The sequence below is a fragment of the Leptonychotes weddellii genome, chromosome 1, assembly GCF_054177405.1.
Source record: "Leptonychotes weddellii isolate Sample4059 chromosome 1, ASM5417740v2, whole genome shotgun sequence".
NCBI classification, from domain to species: Eukaryota; Metazoa; Chordata; class Mammalia; order Carnivora; family Phocidae; genus Leptonychotes; species Leptonychotes weddellii.
The window spans coordinates 3,484,649-3,504,123 of record NC_138369.1 but is presented as its reverse complement, the minus strand read 5'-3'; the positions used below and the strand labels follow the sequence as shown (position 1 = coordinate 3,504,123).

Below are 19,475 nucleotides of genomic sequence, written 5' to 3'. Positions count from 1 at the left end.
TGGTTAAGCACCTGACTCTTGGTTTCGACTCAGGTCAGGATCTCAGAGTTGTGAGATCGAGCCCTGCGTTTGGCTCTGTGCTTCTCTCTCAAATAAATAAATAAAATCTTTTTAAAAAAAGTTTGAAACAGTATATTAGAAAGTAGGGGACTCTCATGCCAGTCTTGCAAAAGACTGGCATGTGGACAACAAAATATGATGTCTGTAAACAAGGGAAAGAAACCAGGAAACATGTTTAAATTAGATATATCATGATGTTATAGCACAAGATAACAGCCAGCTCCAAAGGCAGTGGCTGTTGGCATCAGCCAGGCCGACGCTCCTACTCAGAAAACTTGACTGGCTACCTATATCCTGAAGGATCAAGGGCAAGACTTCTTAACTGGCCTACAGGGTGGTCCATGATCTGAGCTCTACCTGTCTCCCTACCCTAGGGCTTCTTGCCCTCAGCACTACTGAGCTTCCCTACACAGTCACCCTGAGGGACTGAAATCCTACCTGGGCTTCAGCTAGTCCCTGATGCCCCTTCCTCCATGCAGCCTTCCTTGATTGGCCCCAAGACCCCTCCTCCTCTGAGCCACTAGTTTCCAAGTACTACTCTCCTAATCCTATCTCCCTCCAATGCTGCTTCCCTGGTCTCCCGCTGGACCACAGCTTCAGCCCCTCACTTGTGTCCTTCTGCTGTCTCACCTCTCTGCTTCCTGTTTAGCACCCAACAATCAATGGTCCTTTAAAAGAGAAGTCAGATTGTGTCACTCCCCTGCTTAATCTCTGGTGGCTTTCCACTGAAATCCAAATTTGTCACCACATCTTACAAAGCCCCGTGTGATCTGATACTGCTGACATCTCCCTTCACTCCTTCCCCTCACTCATTGTCCTTGAGCTGTTCCTCCAAAAATCAAGCAAGGTCCTGCCTCAGGGCCTTTGCACATGCTGTCCCTGCCACCTGGAATGCTCTTCCCCCTGACTGCAAGAGGAAAGGACGCTCTAGGGAGAGGTTCCAGGTGGGACAAAGGTCTCAGGAAGCATACGCACCAGCAACATAAACAAATTATAATTTTAGTTTAACTGCCAAGAAATGGGATCATTGTGTCGGAGAATGTGTGTTGAACATTTTGACAGATTCTGCCAAACTGTCCAAACCCACTTAGCCTCATCCACGTTTGCCCTCATCCTCGCCAACACTACAGGCAAAAAGTGACATTTTCATCATTGTATTAAGCATTAGAATGTCTCGTTGCCAGAAGCTGTTGGAATGAGACCCTCTCTGACTGCAATGTGTTCTGGGCATCAGGGTATCATTTAAGCATGTTATGCTCTAAGCTAGGGGGCTGGCAAACTTCCTCTGTAAAAGGACAGAGAGGAAATGTTTTAGGGGCCACATGGCCTCTGTCTTGAACACTCAACTCTGCTCTTGTAGCACAAAAGCCCCCACAGACAGTAAAACTACTACGGACATAGAAATCTGAATTTCACATCATTTCACATGTCATAAAATATGGTTCTACTTTTGATTTTTTCAATCATATAAAAATGTAAAGACTATTCTTAACTCGCCAGCCATACGAAATCAGGTGGCGGGGCTGACTCTGGCCTGGAAGGCCATCGTTTATGACTCCTGCTCTAAAGCAGATGTGATGAGGGAAACATTCTGCCCCTGAGCTGTCCGACACGCTTGCCATCACTCCACTGAGTGCTTGAAATGTGCTTAGTTTGCGTGGATTCTGCACTGTATTTAATTTTAATTAATTTAAATTTTTAATTTTTTGAATTGCAGTAACACACACAATATGTGTATTTCATGATTTGTGATAAAATATTCATAAAATATGCCATTATAATCATTTTTAATGTCCAGTTCAGTGGCATGAAGCACACTCACCCTGTCCTGCAGCCACCCCCACCCTCTGTCTCCAGAACTTTCCATCTCCCCAAACTGAGACTCTGTCCCTGTGAAGCACAGACTCCCCACCCCCTGCCCCAGGCCCGGCTCCCACCATCTCCTCTCTGTCTGTGTGGACGGGACTCCTCTGGGGACCTCCAGGAGTGGGGTTGCGGGATGTGTCCTTCTGGGTCTTGCTTATTTCATTGAGCCTAACATCCTCCAGGTTCATCCACATTGTAGCAGGTGCCAGAATGTCCTGGCTTCTGCAGAGAGTGACATAAGCCTTGGACCTCTGTGTCCTTGCTTTCTCTCCCATCTGTCCCACTGCTTCGTTGGTTGCTTCCCCACCCACGTGCTCTGCCTTCTCTGTGACGTCCCTCCCTCCTCCTTGGCTCCTGGCTTCCTTAGCTTCTTTGTCTCCTATGTTCCAATTTCTCTCTCTTCTCCCACCTGCTCTGTAAAATCAAGATTCACCAGAACCTCTGGCCGATGAACATGGGATCCTTAGGTGACTGCCCACGGCCAGAACTACCACTGACATGTAGATGACCTTCTGTTCCCATCTCTGGCCTCATGTGTCCTCAATGTCTTGCAAGCAGCAAGCCATCCCATACTGCCAACTCTCTCCCCCAACCCGTTCCTTACACTAGAAACTTGAGGGCCACCTTAAACTGCTTGCTCACCTCCATTCTCCACACCCCAGGAGAACTGATAAGTCCTGCTGAGTCCCCTCCTGCTCCTCTATTATAGCCTTGCCTTCTGTTTAGGCTTTAGCATGTTGTTGTTTTGGGTTTTCTTTTTTTGGGGGGGGGGTTGGGCTCTTGAAATCCTTCTGAACACAAATTGTGTAGCCCCCAATCCTCCATCGCCCTGAGGATGAGGAGTAAACATTTCAGTATGGTGTACACATCTGGTTTTCTAACCTTGCACCCTGATGACCCCAAGTGCACGCTGGGCAGAGTGTTCCCATTTCTTTGAATGTGCCCCCCTCTGTGATGATTAATTATATCCAGGATCTGTGACAGGTGGTACCATACCATACCGTAATTCTTTTATTTGCTGGTTTCTTCATTTCTCTTCCTCTGACTCCCACCCCGACTATGAACTCCCTACAGGCCAGCACCCAGCAACACAGGACAGAGCCATCTTCCTTAATGTTTGTTGAATGGATGAATTGGGCAAATCTAATGTGTTAATAAAAAGGAAGGTTAACAGGGGTGCCTGGGTGGCTCAGTCGTTAAGCGTCTGCCTTTGGCTCAGGTCATGATCCCAGAGTCTTGGGATCGAGCCCCGCATCGGGCTCCCTGCTCTGCTGGAAGCCTGCTTCTCCCTCTCACACTCCCCCTGCTTGTGTTCCCTCTCTTGCTGTGTCTCTGTCAAATAAATGGATAAAATCTTTAAAAAAAAGAAAAAAAGGAAGGTAACAGTATGTAAAATGGTCACTTACCCTAGATACAGGGCTATGTTTTTCTTGCAAGGATGTTTAATCAAGTGTGCTCTCGTAGATGAAAAATACAGTTGGTCCTAGAGAGATAATCAAATCTTAATAATAATGAACAGCTGAGAAAAACAATTTCAGTTTTTACCAACAGTTGGTGTAACATTGAAACTGTAAAGGTGAAGTTGAGGTAGGTGCATAATAGGAATGTAATGTAATTTTCCTGTTTTCCTAGTACACTCTGGTGACATCAGATGTCGTGGGGGGCAGGGGAGGGAAGAAGCTGGGTGAAGGGTACCTGAGACATCACTGTGCTATACTTGCAAATTGCTGCGTATTTACAATTATGTCAAAATAAAAAATTTTCACAGGATAATTACTGATATCACATTGCATTCCTTGCACATGTTATTGCTTATTTACAGATCATGAGTTATTTGAAAGAGACACCAGAGGATGAGGAATTGTAATGGTAATATGTTAGGGACCAGGCGCTTGGAGAGGATTTAGAAATGCAGACATCACTTCTGAAATAATGCCATGTCAACAGGAAACACATTTTTTAACAGGTGAAATATTTCTTCCTGCATTGTAGGCACACATGGGGTGAAAAAAAGTCCCTTCTTGCAGGATGTCATGTAAGCAAAGTAAGGGTCTGCTTCATGTGGCAAATGAACACTGAAAAGGGGGATCTGAGTTCTAAACCCACTTCCATCTCCTGGCTTTCTTCATGTCGTTTGATCGCTTTCAACTAGTTTTTTTAGTGAAATGGGGAAGGTTAAGCCCCACTTCAAAGTCCAATGGTAGGGATTAGATAATGTTCTATGCCTGACACATCATTGGCGCCCGAGAAATACTAGCAAGTGTTAGTTCTGAAAGTGAAGAATGAGAGAGAGAGAAGTATGGAGCCACATACCCCTTGAATTTGCTGACTGATATGAAACACCTTTCCTGTCCTCACTGTGTGATTACTAGAGGTAAGTGACAAGAGAGACCATCTGTCATTTTTACTGAATATTCAGCATGACTCCTACCAGGGTATCTCTGGGTTAACCCTCAAATACCTGTTCCTGATGCTTTAGGGTTACGGGTTTTCTTTCTCTCTCTCTTTGGCTGTGGCCAGGGGCGGGGAGATGGAGGGTATTGGTGGCTGGAGAATGTTGGTAGAGTTTATAGCTTATAGCAGAGGTTTTCCAGCTTGACATACGCCAGAAGCACCTGGAGACTTGATAAAGGATAGATTGCTGGGCCCCACCTCCAAGTCTCTGATTCAGTAGATCCAGGGATTGCAAGCCTAACAAATTCCAAGGTGATGCTTCTGTGGTCCAGGACCACACTTGGAGAACCAGTGTGAGGAAATGGGAGAATTGGGTATCACCAATCTTTCTAAACTTTGGGACAAATCCCATTGGTAAATCTTACTGGAAAACTCTACTTTTTGCTTACTAGCTATGTGTCTTTAAGTCAGTGAGTCTTTAATTTTGCTGGGTCTGTTTTCACGTCTATAAAATAAGTTTAAGAGGGGCGCCTGGGTGGCTCAGTCGTTAAGCGTCTGCCTTCGGCTCAGGTCATGATCCCAGGATCCTGGGATCGAGCCCCGCATCGGGCTCCCTGCTCTGCGGGAAGCCTGCTTCTCCCTCTCCCATTCCCCCTGCTTGTGTTCCCTCTCTTGCTGTGTCTCTCTCTGTCAAATAAATAAATAAATAAAATCTTTAAAAAAAAAAAAAAATAAGTTTAAGGACTCACTGCTCCATGACAACTGTTGTAAAGACCAAGTTAGGCCACGCGCCAGGAGCGCACATTTACTATTTCATGGGCAAACAGGGCCCTGCTGAATATGACAGCTTACTCCAGGCAGGAGTTCCCTGAGGACAGGAACTGGGCGTTAGCATTTATCTAACCCCTGTGGCACCCTCCATACAGTATTCACTAATATAATATTTACTGAAATCTAAAAATGTTCTGGGTAACGAGTGAGATAAATACTCCACACCTTCATAGAGCTAATATTCTAGTGACAACAACAGACAAAAAATTTATCAAAACAATAACAGAAATTAGTGATTGATAGGAAAAAGCCATTGCGGGGGGGGGGGAAGTGCTTTAAATAAGGAGGTGTGCTTTTTAAGTCGGGATCAGAATGCCTTAAACCAGGATCAGGAACCCGCCATGGAGAAATCTGGAAGCAAAGTGTGCTAGGCAGAGGGAGTGGCAAGCGCCATCTCCCCTGTCCCCAAGGCTGGCTGGCTATGGCCAGAGTTCGGCTTGTTCAAGGATGGTGTGACTGGAGCACTGATTCAGGGGTAGGCAGGGGCCAGATCGGTGGTTCTCAAATTTCCAGGGGATACTTGGCAGTGCCTAAAGACAGTCTTGATGGATTGTCAAGCCTGGGTAAGGAAGTACTACTGGCATCCAGCGGGTGGAGGGCAGGGATGCTGCGCAACATCTTAGGCAGCACAGGACAGCCCCACCCCAGAGTGTCCTAAATGTCAGCAGCGCAGCTGTTGAGAATGCCCGGGCCAGATCATGCGGGGAAATGTAGACTGGGCCAGGAACTTGGGTTTTATCTTGGGCGCCACAGAGAATCAGGGCAATGGGATGACAAGATCAGAGTGGTTTACAAATGATCCCTCTGGCTGCGGGAGTGGGCGATGGAGAGAAGCGCATGGCTAGGGCGGCAGCGGACGTGGCTCCTAGGGTGGGAATCGGGCCCAAGCTCTGAAGTGGCAGTGGGGGGACTTTGCGATAGGCCGGAGGAGTTGGGGTGAAAGAACGGGAAACAGCAAGTTCAATTTCTAGAACAAGAAACTGGGAAGCCTTAACGAGATTGGGGAGGCTTCGCTCAGGGACGAGCCGGGCCCCCCCCGACCCTGGGCAGCACCCCTCCCTGGGGAGGGCAGCCCCACCGGCACAGCGGCTGAGCTCTGGCCAGCAAGCAGAGCCGCAGGATCGCCGCCGCCAGCAGCATCGACACCAGCATCTTGTACGCAGAACCACCGCCACCAACGCACTTCAACCGCCGCTGGGTGTTGCCTCACAGTCTGGGCACGCGCAGACTGGAGCCTGAACCTGAGCGCGCAGCCGCCAGCGGGACGCCTGGCGTCTGAGCATGCGCACCTCGTCTCCCGGGGAACGCAAAGCCGCACACAACACGCCCCCCCTCCTCGAGCGTCTGGGTGTGCGCACACTGACGCTCAGGCTCTCTCCAGTCTGAGCATGCGTTCATCGTCTCCAGAACCCGCCACCAGGGGCGCCTGGGTGGTTCAGTTGGTTAAGCAACTGCCTTCGGCTCAGGTCATGATCCTGGAGTCCCTGGATCGAGTCCCGCATCGGGCTCCCTGCTCGGCGAGGAGACTGCTTCTCCCTCTGACCCTCCCCCCTCTCATGTACTCTCTCTCATTCTCGCTCTCTCAAATAAATAAATAAATCTTTAAAAAAAAAAAAAGGAACCCGCCACCAGGGAGGGCTCCATCTGGCGCACAGCCACCCATGGGCTGGCTAGTTTGAGCATGCGCACAGCGTCTCCCGGGAAACCCGAATCCACCAACCAGATCGCGCTCCAGAGCTGGAGGGCATGTCGCCCGTGCGCCTAAGCCCAAGTGTATGCACAGGGCTGCCTACGCGTTCTCACACCTGCTCTTGCAGCACCAGCGGCTCGCTTTTCAGTAGCCCTGCAGCGCGCCCACAGCCCTCCACGTGAGCCGAAGGGGCTTCCAGCGCGCCAGCAGGGAGACCGGAAGAGGCCGAGGCGGTGAAAAGGTTGAGCCCCGCCCCACAGCCCTGCAGGCCCCACCCCCGCCGCTTTCCGTTCCGGGTCACGCCCCCTCCCCCCCCCTCCCCCCGCGGGTCCCTGGGCACGCGCGGCACTGCACGTGCGCACTAGCCGGGCGAGAGGAGATGACGCAAGTCCTGTGCGTCCCCAGGATGGCCGGGCTATGGCGGCGGGCACAGGCTACGTGCGGCTGTGGGGCGCTGCGCGATGTTGGGCGCTGCGGCGGCCACTGTTGGCCCCCGCCGGGGGGCGGGCTCTGACTGCCGCCGGAGTGTGGTTGCCCAGAGGCCGGCGGGCCTGCGACGCCTCGCCTCCCTGGGCGCTGTGGGGCCGAGGCCCCGTGGCCGCGGGCCAGTGGCGGGGACTTTGGGAGGCGAACGGCCGCGGCGGCGGTGGCGCATTCTCCAGCGGCGAGGATGCCTCCGAGGGCGGCGCGGAGGATGGAGCCGCGGGCTCGGGGGCCAGCGCGGGGGGCGGGGAAGGCCCGATCATAACGGCGCTGACTCCTATGACGATTCCAGAGGTATTCCCGCACCTGCCGCTCATCGCCGTCACCCGCAACCCGGTGTTTCCGCGCTTCATCAAGATTATCGAGGTAATGAGTAGCCCCGCGGTGGCTCCAGTTTCCCCAGCTCTTCAAGCAGCGGGTTGGACCGAGGGATCCTTGAGCACCCTCATGCCACAACTTTTTCCAGGCATGAAGCTTCTTAAAAGTTGGAGTTCGAGTCCTTGCCTTCTCGCTAGTTTGGTGAACTTGAGCCAGATTCCTCCCCCTTTCAGATCCCTGATGAACCCAGTGAACTTAAGACTGCCCAATTAGAGCCTTAGTCATGGAACTCTCCGATGCTGGAAAGGACCGAAAAGTCTTGTGGCCCAGTTACTTTTCTGCGGGTTTTGGTAAATGTTTCGTGACACTCTTACTCGGGGCGGTTTGCAGTCTGGTTTCGAGCCCCTTTGGGATCAGGATTCATTCTTTCCTTAAACATTTCTTGACCGCTTACCACGTTCCAGGTACGGTTTTTAGGGATACAGCAGTGAACAAGACTGATAAAAATTCCTGCCTCTGGAGCTTACGTTCTAGCGGGATACAAGAGGCAATAAACAAGATTAGTAGGTAAATTACATGTTGGAAGGCAACGACTGCTATAGGGATAATAAAGCTAGGAATAGAGTATAGGAGACTTAGGAAAAAGGTGGGGGAAGGATGTTCTCAGAGGGGTGCAGCCATGGTTTTTTCATTCAGAAGAGTGTTCTTGACCTGCTATGTAACAGGCACTGGGGATACAGCAGCAAACAAGTCAGATGCAATCCCTGTGCCTAAGGAACTTGTATTTTGATGGAAGAGACGTTAAGCAAGATCGTTTCAGACTAAGAGCTAAGGGAATGGGGATGATGGACTGGGGTGATGTAATAGAAAGCAACATGAGTGCAAGGAACTTGAGTTTTTAGAGTAGGAAGGACCCAGATGGCTTCCTTTTTCCCTGTCCCCCCCCTCCACCCCCCCTTTTTTAAAGCTTTTATTTATTTATTTGAGAGAGAGAGAGAATGAGAGAGAGCACTTGAGAGGGGTTAGGGTCAGAGGGAGAAGCAGACTCCCTGCCGAGCAGGGAGCCCGATGCGGAACTCGATCCAGGGACTCCAGGATCATGACCTGAGCCGAAGGCAGTCGCTTAACCAACTGAGCCACCCAGTCGCCCCCTCCCCCCCCCCATTTTTTAAAAACAATGTGGAAATTAGAGTCCTTGGTGAAAGGTTATCTGTTAACTGAGCAAGGTCATATGATGAATCAGCCTCTGCATTCACTCTCCAGCCTCTCCCTCATACTCTAGTCTCTGCTAAATAAATCTCAGGACCGGAGGAGCCCCTTCCACCTCCTCTCCCACCTGCTGATTGTGTGTGTCCGAGCTACTCTCCCAAGGGTCTTCCTTGGTTTTGAGTAGTGGTTACTTGCAGGCCCCAGAGCCTATGGGTTCATATCCTAGCTCCACCACCCATAGCTCCTTCACCTTCAGAAAGCTGTTCCTCTGGGCCTTCTTTTTCTCATCTGTGAAATGGGCCTCATAATCATACCTCAATTCCTAGAGCTGGTCGGGGAGGTCAGTCCATCTGTGTCAGGGGTATAGCCTCATACCTTAATCAGAAGCTGCTGCTATTTCCTGTGTGGTAGGCTCCTGACATTTCAGAAGTGTGCCCTGGAGGCCTTTTTCCTGTCCTTGACCCCAGCCGACCTCTGGGGCCAGGAGTGGTCAGCTACGGTCCCCTCAGCCCTGCAAAGTGGCAGATGCCTCTTGTGCCCTGTGCCCAGAGAGGAGGACTCCAGGAGATTCTGTCTCCCCACCCAGAGTTAGCCAGGACGGTTAAATGAAACACTGCGGAAAGCAGGAGACTGGCACATGGTATGCACTGTGTTTCTATTGTTTTTACCTTGTCAGTGACGACGAGGAATCCTGCCAAAGAGAGGAGCAAGTGCTAAGATGCAGCATTCAGCTGTTACCAGAGAGGAATTAGGGAAACTTCCATGGCACTGGGAAAAGGTTTCTGGACCTGTTAACAAAGCTGTGTTTACTCTTGATTGTGTGGTTGACACGGCCTGGGGCTAAGTTGCTCCTGTAGTTTCTCCCCGTATTAGTGGCCTCTCAGTATAGATCAGTGGTTCTTAATATGTGGTGGGTCATGTACCCATCCTGATTGCTGTCGTGGACCTTTTCCCTGGGAAAAACGCATCTGTAGGGTCAGGAATTCCGGGACTGTAAGTTAAGAGTGCCTGCTAAGGGATGAGTTAGAACACTGGTTCTCAAACTGTGTTGATGAGGCCAGCAGTATCAGCATCGCTTGGGAGCTCATTTGAAATGCAGATTCCCAGGCCAACTCCAGGCCTCCTCTGTCAAGAAACTCCAGGGCTGGGGCCCAGCCATCTGTCTTAGCAAGTCTTCCAGGTAATTCCAATGCATGCTGAAGTTTGAGGGCCCTTCAGTGTAATCAGGGTTTGGGGTGGGAATTAATGGGCTGGAAGGAAATCACTTGAGCCTTACGGACATCTGTGCTCCTGCCCCATCAGAAGTCCCTAGAAGATGTTAGCCCTTTCCCTGTCATTGAAATGACATCAAGATGATGCATTGTCATCCCGAGGCTTTCAGGCCTTGATCAAAAGGGTGTAGATGTGATTGGGAAATACTTTCGATGCAAATTGAAGGCAGTTGTGGCCTGGGGGATGGGCCACGGCTGAATTGTGCACATTTAGTGTTGTCCTTCTGACGTTGATAAAATCAGAATAGTCTGGATTTTCAAGCCAAGACATTTCATCTCTGAAAAGCTCTTGAAATTGGAAGTGCAATCAATTTCTTGGTTCTGGCCATTGGTCTACTTTGAGTGTTCTTTAGTAAGCAGGGGAAACCCCCAAGGAATGCAGCCCTGTCAACCTGTCCCACTACATTCTCTACGTGTGTGTGTATGTGTATGTGTGTTTGGTTTGGGACTTCCTGGACTGTGTTGGTTAGTGTCCTGGATCAGGTTAGTATAGCCTCGAGAATAATCCAGAAAATGCTAGAGCTGCTGTCAAAACATCAGCTAGAAAACCTGCCCTGTGTTTCACTTTGGGGTCATTGTCATGCTAGGTTAAAAATAAGAAGTTGGTTGAGCTGCTGAGAAGGAAAGTCCGTCTTGCCCAGCCATACGCCGGTGTCTTTCTGAAGAGGGATGACAAGTAAGTGTAACTTTTCCTTCACTTCATCATTGAAGTTGCCCTGGAGTGCAGCTCATCACAAATCCTGCTCCGTAGAGTAGTCTGGACCTCTGACCTTTGACCTGGAAGAAATCAAGCAAAACCTACCAAGCACAAGGCCAAGATCCAAGCATACTTTTTTAGTCTGGGCTGAAGACTTGGCTCGGCTCTAGGTTTCATGTGTTGTCAAGTTGTTGGAGGGGGGCGGATATTAATCTCCAGGACCTTGGGTGGTCAACCCGCCTGTGAGGTCGCTTGAGAGCAGAGCTAGGTGGGCGGATAGTACGGCTCCAGGTACATCCACCTTGACTCCAGGTGGGAATTAGTTGCGCTTCTGAGTTAGAAGGTACGTTCTGTAGGGGGAGGTGTGGAATGAGATCCGTTCCGTCCGGGCCTGTCCTTATAGCTGACTTCGCCTGGCAGCTGCTCACCTGTGTGCAGCAGCGGCAGCCGGGGGCCGCCCTTAGCTGGCAGGCGCTCTGGGGGGTCCTGCAGCCCCTGCAGGAGCGAGGAGGTTGCCCTCGGTTTCCAGTGGAGGCTGGCAGGAGTGTTTATCTTCTCTTCCTCCTCCCTCTTCGCCCGAGATATCCCACTGGGAATCAGGGCCTGTGACCATGCACCTTTGTGTCCCTGTCCCTCAGCAACGAGTCTGACGTGGTTGAGAGTCTGGATGAGGTCTACCACACGGGGACGTTTGTCCAGATCCACGAGATGCAAGACCTTGGGGACAAGCTGCGCATGATCGTCATGGGACACAGAAGGTGAGGGGCCCCGAGTGTGTGGGATGGGGCGGGGCAGAGGCACTGAGTGTCCCCAGGTTCTGGTACCGGCTGTCCTTGCTCAGCCCTACTGCCTTGTAGGAGCTAGACCAAAGCTGGAGATGGCGGACACAGGTCACCTCTGGGTCGCTCTTAAAGTGGCAGTATGGGTGGTCAGTGACAGTTTGTATCTTTCATGCACATCATTCACAGGCGTGTCACAGATACTAAACAGTAAGTTGCCTCACGCCCCAGCTTCGGTAGGCTTACATGCCTAGGTGTCAGCTGTTCATGGTTGGGCATGCCCGCTTTTTGCCCAAGTGGCCTTGTCTGCGTCTGCGTGCAGATCATGCTGGATGTCCAGCTTAGCGCCGCGGTTTTTCACTCGACCAGACACGTTTCCTTGTCAGTCTGTGTAGTTTCCACAGCCACTCTGCCGGAGGGCTGCATGCAGCATGTGAGCCCAGTTTAAATCCTTGTCCTGTCACAGTTAATTATGAAAAATTTGCAGGATCCCGCTGGGTTGAAGCTCTCCAGCTTTTCACGTGTGTTCCAGGAAACACTGGTCCTCAAGATGCTTGTCAAGAGCCACAGTCAAATCCACATGGGAAACATTTCTGAGGCCTGAGCCATTAACGGAGTAAATGTTGTGAAAAGCCCCTCAACAGAGACGCCCATTGGCACTTGTTGAGGATCGAGTTCTGGTCCTTCTCCCTCCCAGAGCTTCGTTCTGGTGTTAGCAAGGCAGCACCCCCAGGACACACTCGGGGACACGGGCTGTGTTAGGCACTGGCTCTGTGAAAGGTCCCGGTGGCCGTCCCGCTGCAGGGAGCTCCCACGCCCGTCTTCATCTGCTTATGTTAGAGGAAAGAGGCTGCCGCTCTATCCCCTGGGGGGATTTGTGAGCCGGAGGGAATGGAAGATGCAACAAAATGAATGGAAACGGTGGTGGCTACTAAGTGCTGTCCTGACCTATGAGGTACCTTATGGAAGGAGTCCTGCTGGCTCCAGGGCCAGGCCTACTTTTTCTGTGCAGTCAGCTGGGGTCAGCCAGGCACTGGGTCCCCGCCCCGCCAGCTCTCAGGCTGGCCCTCTGGGGAAGGTGGCAGTTAGTTACCCTGTGGGACAGGACAGAGCCAAGAGGTGAGGTGGCATGTTTGCACTCATGTCACTTAACCTCTGATGTCTGCTGGGTACCTGGGTGTGGAGGTGGTAGGTAACTGGGTGTGGAGAAACAGGCCAGGGGCCCAGCTCCCATCCCAAGAGGGGAGGATGTGAGCATCAAGGCAGGTCACCAGCTGAATTCTGACGGTGGTGGGAGCTTTGGGGGGATGCGAAGATGGACAGGGTGAGGAGTAGGCATAGATGGGGGCTGGACCTCACATGGAATGGACAGGGAGGGCCTCTTTATGGAGGTGCCCTTGAACTGAGGCCTGAGCAACACGAAGGAGCTGCTGTCTGGTGAACTCCAGGCCGAGGGAGGGGCAGGTGGGGTCCTAGAGTTGGGCTGCGCTTGGTGGAGCAGACAGCTTGTGATGGGCCCCAGAGCTGGTTGCCGCTGGCTTACCCGGCAGACTTCAGATGTTCGCGGAGGACAGCGGGTGTTGGTGTGAAATGCGGAGTGGCTGGGTCAGCTGGAGGCCAGCGGTGTGCCAGGGGCGGGGGGTGCTTGTTTTGGGGTTCTGAGACAGCAGCTTGGTCTCCAGCTCCTGGGCCCAGCGGGCCTCTCCGTTGTCAGCGCTGGGAGCCCCTGCAGCTTCACGTCTGCCTTGTTTCCATCTTCAGGATTCACATCCACAGACAGCTGGAGGTGGAGCCCAAGGAGGCTGAAGCCGAAAACAAGCAGAATCCCCGCAGGAAGACGAAGCGGGGCAAGAAGGCGGAGGAGGAGCTGAGCGGTGGGCACCACGTAGAGGTGATGACAGAACCTTCTGCGGGGCCCCCCAGCGAGGTGCTCATGGTGGAGGTGGAGAATGTCGTCCACGAGGACTTCCAGGTCACGGAAGAAGTGAAAGTAAGTCGCTGCGGCTGCCCACGGAACTCCCTGGGCAGGGGACATGAGGCTCTAGCCCGTTAGGCTGTCAGGTTCTCGTGGAGTGCAAAATGTGCTCTTCCCCTCCCCCCCCCAAAGTCTAGGAAGAAAGTGGCAGCCAGAAGGTAAAGGAAATGTGCCGAGGCCCTTAGCTGCCCGTGTGCAGGAGGCAGGGTTGTGACCTGGGTCCAGCCGGTGTCCGCTGTGCAGGAGCCCCCAGCCTTCTTTTCATACTGGCTCCTTTCCCTCAAGCCCAGGGCGCTGGGGAGTGGGAGCAGGGCCCACGCGCTGTTCCCCGTGGCTTATAGACAGGCAGGCAGCAGCCTTCTGGCTGCCTTGAGCCCAGATGCAGGTTGCCTGCCGCCATCGTAGCGTAGCGAGCCAGCTGTCTAGGTGGTGGGTGATGCCTTCCTGCCCGGTCTCCTGGTGCCGCAGCGGCAGGGGGCTGCCTCCGGCAGGTGGGGGGTGAAGAAAGGCAGAGGTCATCGAAGGCTCGTTACCCTTGCGCGTCTCGTCATCATTGGCCTCCCTGGGGAGAACGCGCCGTGCCTAGCCAGCCGGCAGCCTCGGTCTGCTGTCGTGGCGCAGTGTTGAACAGAGTTCTGGGCGCTTCTGAGCTTGGGGGGAAGGAATCCTGTGGTCCATTGGTGATGTCTGCCCCGGGCGCTGGGAGGGGTTTGGCTGCCTCTGCCCAGGGCAGCAGTCCCACCCACAGGGCCATGCCACGATGGTGGAAACGTTCTCTGGTTCTGCGCCACTAGCCCCCATGGTTATCAAGTGCTCGATCTGTGGCTAGTGCGACTGAGGAACGAAATGTCTGGTTTTGTCTTGATTCTAATTTATTTAAATGTGAGTAGCTATGCCTGGCTGCTGGACTGGGCAGCAGAGCTTTAGAGTTTCCTATGAGGATCGCTAGTGGGAGAAAAACACGGCGAAATTCATAGATGCCCCAGGGAAAAGAATCCGGGAGACTTGAGGCTGCACACTCATGCTCGTCTGTGCAAGCGCCATGGGCCTCTAGCTGCTCTCTACGAGTTCCTTCTGGAAGGTCAGCCCCGTCATTTCAGGGACGAACCCCTAACTAGAGGCTGGATGCTTTCTCCATTCCCACCTGTGCCCTCACTGGGGTGTGGTATGCTGGGAGCCACCTTCTGGAAATCACCGGGTTCCGATGGTTACCCCATAAACCGTCCATGGTCCCGCCAGGAGCATCACTGTCCTCGCTGTGGCGGTGATGCCTGTGGTATCCACAGCAGAGGGCGAGCCTGGACCTGAGGTTCTGGGAGGGGATAGGCCAAGAGCCCTAGTGACTTGCCGGCACATCCCCAGAGAGGAGATTCAAACCAGAGTATGCTGAAGTTGAGGAGGGGAGTGTTGGTTGTGAGACTTGTGCTTGAAATAAAAAATAAGGAGTAAAAAAACCCCCGTCCTCCTTTTTTTCTGAAAATGGCTTGATCTAAGGTCAAGGTTGAGCGTGGTATAAGGAGGTAGGCGTTGGTGTTCATTTTTACTGTCTTGATCCTGAGTCCCCATGACTGGTGGATTCAGGCTATGCTCCTGGGCATCTGAGGCCCTACCTGGCTTGAGCCAGGTGGTAGGGGCTCCTTGGGCCATGGCCCTTGCTGGACCCAGGGACTGACGGCTGCCTCCCTGTTTGCCAGGCCCTGACCGCTGAGATTGTGAAGACCATCCGGGACATCATTGCGTTGAACCCGCTCTACAGGTTGGTCTCCGGTGCCATTCCCTAGTCCTGGTGTGTGGTCGACCCTCCCTGAGGCCAGCCTGGGGTCTGTCTGCCTCTTTCTGCAGCTGGGTTGGTGGGAGGTTTTTTCAGAGTGTTGTCCCGATAGAAAACCTTGCCAGGGGCAGAGATTCAGGGCCTAGAGCCCAGCCCTGTGTGAGTAGATCCTGCTTCCCTTGCGGCAGGGAGGCCCTGCAGGGGAGGGTGGAGGGAGATGCCTTAACCAGTGCAGGTTCTTTGCCTCCTTCATACTAACGGCCTTGGATTTGGCCGGAAGCCTTTTTGTCATCAGCTGAGGTGGAGGAAGGGAATCTCACTTGGAGGTCACTCCATGGCTGCTGGAGGGGGCTTGTGTCTGGGCATGGGGTTGTTAGTCTCGTGATTCTAGGACGGGTGGCCTCACCACTCCACACCTGGCTTTCCGTGGGCATCCCAGGACCTTGACCCTCGCTGCCAGGGGAAGGAGACTCAGGCCAGCGCTCCTGCCAGGGGCCCAGCCCTGGCTGCTGCAGCATCCCTGCACCCCGTGGCAGCATCCTCTGTCCCTTCCAGAGAGTCTGTGCTGCAGATGATGCAGGCCGGCCAGAGGGTGGTAGACAACCCCATCTACTTGAGCGACATGGGCGCTGCGCTGACCGGAGCTGAGTCCCACGAGCTGCAGGACGTCCTGGAGGAGACCAGCGTGAGTGCGCCCTGGCCCGTGCTGATCTGCGTGGTCGGAGGCCTCCCAGCCTGGCTGCTTGTCCCCAGCTCTGCTTTACAGTTCCATTTTGTGCTCGCACGGGTCTGTCAGGCCGCACCCTGCTCCCCCGTCTCTCTCGCGGCTGCTGGCATTCCCTCCAGGTGGTGCCTTCTGTTTAGTGGGTGGTATATTTGGCCCCACCCGTCTTGTGCTGTTAGGAGCCATGCCCCTACGAACGTTCTCGACCACAGCTTGCAGATGTGCCGGACTTTATCTGTAGGAGGTGTTTGCAGAACTGGGCTTGCTGGGTCAGAGCAGGTTGTCTCGGGTTGGTGACACGTGGCCTGGTCACTCTGCCCTATTTGCGCTCCGTCTGGGAGGTGCCTGCTCCCCCCACATGCTCACCGTGCACAGAGAGATGCCGACTTCTGACTGTCGCTTATGTCTTCCCTTTCCTGGCAGATTCCCAAGCGACTGTACAAGGCCCTCTCCCTCCTCAAGAAGGAGTTTGAGCTCAGCAAGCTGCAGCAGCGCCTGGGGCGCGAGGTGAGCCCGGGCTGAGGACGTGCCTCCCCAGGGAGGGTACCGTGCGGGCATCACTCGGGCGGGGCTGGGAAGCTCTGCAGTCCAGGATGCCCTCCGTCACGGCAGAGCAGTGCGCTAGGTTCAGCATCCTGGGAAAATGCCGGACACTGGGGACCAGCCTGGGAGAGGTTGAAAATCCGTTTTCCCAAGGCTCCGCCGTTTGTGGCCCCCCTTCCTGATTGTGGCCCAATCCGTGGGCTGCCTGGATCGTTGGTGCTTACCAGTCATGTTGTTTTTCAGAATTGACTCGCTGTTTCTACTTTATTTTGGAAAAAAACTTTCAGGTCACATCTTTACTTGGAAAATTTTTAACACTTGGTTATTAGCTCGAGGCAACTTCAAAAAATTTTTTTCTAAGATTTATTTGATAACATTGTTTTAAAAGATTTTATCTGTTTTTTGAGAGAGAAAGAGCATGAGCAGAGGGAAAAGACAAAGAGGGAGAAGCAGGCTGTCTGCAGAGCAGGGGGCCCAATGCAGGGCTCAGTCCCAGGGCTCTGAGATCATGACCTGAGCCGAAGGCAGATGCTTAACAAACCGAGCCACCCAGGCGCCCGCCACTTTTTTAGTACTTATTTATGTCTACCTCTAGTGTGGGGCTCAGTCTCATAACCCTGAGATCAAGAGTCACATGCTCCACCGACTGAGCCCACCAGGCACCCCGGCACAAGGCAATTCTTAATGCACCTCCGATGGGACACAGGAGTGGGGGTTGTAGGCGGCCCTGGTGCTCATCGACCTCCGAGCCCTTGCCTGCAGCCCTGTCCATCCAGAGGAGGTCCGCGCCTTTGGGAGGTGCGCTAGCGGCAAGCGAGCTTCACCTGGTCGCAGTCAGGCCCAAAGAGCGAATCCCCTCCTCTCTTGGAACTTGGCATTGTTTATTTCTAGCTCAGGGAGACTGGGTTCAAGGAGGAGGGGGTTGGAAGCGGCCGCTCGGCGTTTCCTTCTAACTGTCTGGAGGAAGCAGCGCCCCCAGCCCGTGGCAGTCCACAGACATGCCTGTGTGCCCTCCCGTGTGCTCTGACCGCGGCCCCTCGGCCCCTGCAGGTGGAGGAGAAGATCAAGCAGACGCACCGCAAGTACCTCCTGCAGGAGCAGCTGAAGATCATCAAGAAGGAGCTGGGCCTGGAGAAGGAGGACAAGGACGCCATTGAGGAGAAGTTCCGCGAGCGGCTCAAGGAGCTCGTGGTCCCCAAGCACGTCATGGACGTAGTGGATGAGGAGCTGAGCAAGCTGGGCCTGCTGGACAACCATTCCTCCGAGTTCAAGTGAGCGTCCTGGGGGCCGTGTCCGTCCACATGGCGTCCACCCTCGAAGGCGGCCCCCTTCTCCTGCCTCAGCCTCGGAAAAGCCGGTGACCTGGCAGGGTCCAGGGTGCCAGGCCCAGAGGTCGGGAGGGTGGGTCCCTTGGGCACCCTCTAGTCACGCTGGGCACCTGAGAAGCACTTGGTGTGTGATGGTCCTCTCGGCGCCCCCGTGTGGAACACACTTTTTTTTGTCACCCGTTTCCCAGCTGGAGAAATTACCTCTTAGAGAAGTCAAGTCAGTGAGCAGGGCCTCTGAGCTGGTGGATGGGGACAGGGATTTGATCCCAGGGATGTCTGGCTTTAAGCAGTGCTTCCAGCCAGGACCCCTCCCCTTGCCCCCTTGCCTCTGTGCCCTCCTTTGCATGCCCTTGAGAGCCAGGAAGTCAGCGTCTCTTCCCGGGGCCTCAGCCTTGCCCCGTGGGTGCGCAGCTCCCAACCTGGGGTTGCTCTTGGGGCAGCGCTGACCTGCCACCAGCCAGCCCTGTGTCCCACGTGCCCCGGGTGAGGTAGTCTCCTGCCACCTCCACGGAATGGGATTCCGAGCAGTCCCCGTGCTCGCCATGTCTGGGCCAGGAAAAGGCCGAGCCCCTGGGCTGGGAGCCGGGCAGCGCCCACAGTGCGGCCTTTGCCGGTTATCGGCGCCTCCAGCTGAGGCACCCTGGGCGCGGTTCATGCGTCGGGGTCAGCGGGCGCTGGCACCATGGATTGGCCGCGGCCGCGCTGGGCAGTGAGCTGGGCCCCGCTTACCAGCTCTGGTCTGTCCTCTGGCAGTGTCACTCGTAACTATCTGGACTGGCTGACGTCCATCCCGTGGGGCAAGTACAGCGATGAGAATCTGGACTTGGCCCGGGCCCAGGCAGTGCTGGAGGAGGACCACTATGGGATGGAGGATGTCAAGAAGCGCATCCTGGTGAGGTCCCCCGCACCCCTCCCCTGGGTCCCAGGCCTTCCCACCCCCTGCAGCCCACCCCGTCCCTGTGAGGCCCGCCTGCACCCCTCATGCAGGTCCTTGGGCATGGGCTTCTCGAAGCCTCCCCTGGGCGCCACAGTCCCACCTCCCAGGCACTTGTTCTGAGCACACAGGGCGGGCTCTGAGCAGCAGGGTCTGTCGTGATCTGGACTTGGGACCCAGGCTTCCCCCCATGCTTGGGGGGGGAGTCTCAGAGGAGCCCCTTGCGGAATTTCTGGTCTAGGCTCCGGGAGGGTCTTGGCCAAGACAGGGCTGGCGGGGGGGTCAGCAGAGGCTGAGGAAGGAGAGGAGAGGTGGAGGGCTCCAGGGGGAGGAGCAGCTCAGAGGCGGCAAGGGCAGCCTGGGCCAGGCCGTCTGCTCCAGGGGCCTCGGGTTTCCGAGGAGGGACAAGAATCGTGCCTGACGACCTGAGACGGGCCTGCCTCAGCGCCAGTAAGCTGTGGCTGGAGCGGCAAGAGGGTCAATACGGTCCAGGATGTGGGAGGAAGGGGTTACTAGCAGCTCGGCCTGCTGCCCTGGTCACCCGCAGGCGGTCACTGCAGTTCACTCGGCCCCTCCGGAACATGCCTGGTCCCTTGCACAGC

General features: G+C 54.2%; 2 protein-coding genes across 2 annotated transcripts in view; one reads left to right on the top strand and one right to left on the bottom strand.

Annotated features, from left to right (window-relative positions):
* CATSPERD (catsper channel auxiliary subunit delta) overlaps positions 1-6,303 on the bottom strand; it is a 29,880-nt gene extending 23,577 nt beyond the window's left edge. The window contains exons 1-4 of the mRNA XM_081805274.1: positions 6,230-6,303; positions 4,240-4,294; positions 3,333-3,409; positions 2,928-2,994 (exon numbers count right to left, since the gene is read on the bottom strand). Of these exons, the coding sequence (XP_081661400.1) occupies positions 2,928-2,994; positions 3,333-3,409; positions 4,240-4,294; positions 6,230-6,303 (273 nt within the window). The remainder of the gene's footprint in view (positions 1-2,927; positions 2,995-3,332; positions 3,410-4,239; positions 4,295-6,229) is intronic.
* Positions 6,304-7,232: 929 nt separating this feature from the next.
* The window catches only part of LONP1 (lon peptidase 1, mitochondrial), a 17,950-nt gene continuing 5,707 nt past the window's right edge, over positions 7,233-19,475 (top strand). The window contains exons 1-9 of the mRNA XM_081805267.1: positions 7,233-7,690; positions 10,710-10,798; positions 11,458-11,577; positions 13,360-13,588; positions 15,268-15,329; positions 15,900-16,029; positions 16,492-16,575; positions 17,662-17,882; positions 18,693-18,898. Of these exons, the coding sequence (XP_081661393.1) occupies positions 7,259-7,690; positions 10,710-10,798; positions 11,458-11,577; positions 13,360-13,588; positions 15,268-15,329; positions 15,900-16,029; positions 16,492-16,575; positions 17,662-17,882; positions 18,693-18,898 (1,573 nt within the window). The 5' untranslated portion in view covers positions 7,233-7,258. The remainder of the gene's footprint in view (positions 7,691-10,709; positions 10,799-11,457; positions 11,578-13,359; positions 13,589-15,267; positions 15,330-15,899; positions 16,030-16,491; positions 16,576-17,661; positions 17,883-18,692; positions 18,899-19,475) is intronic.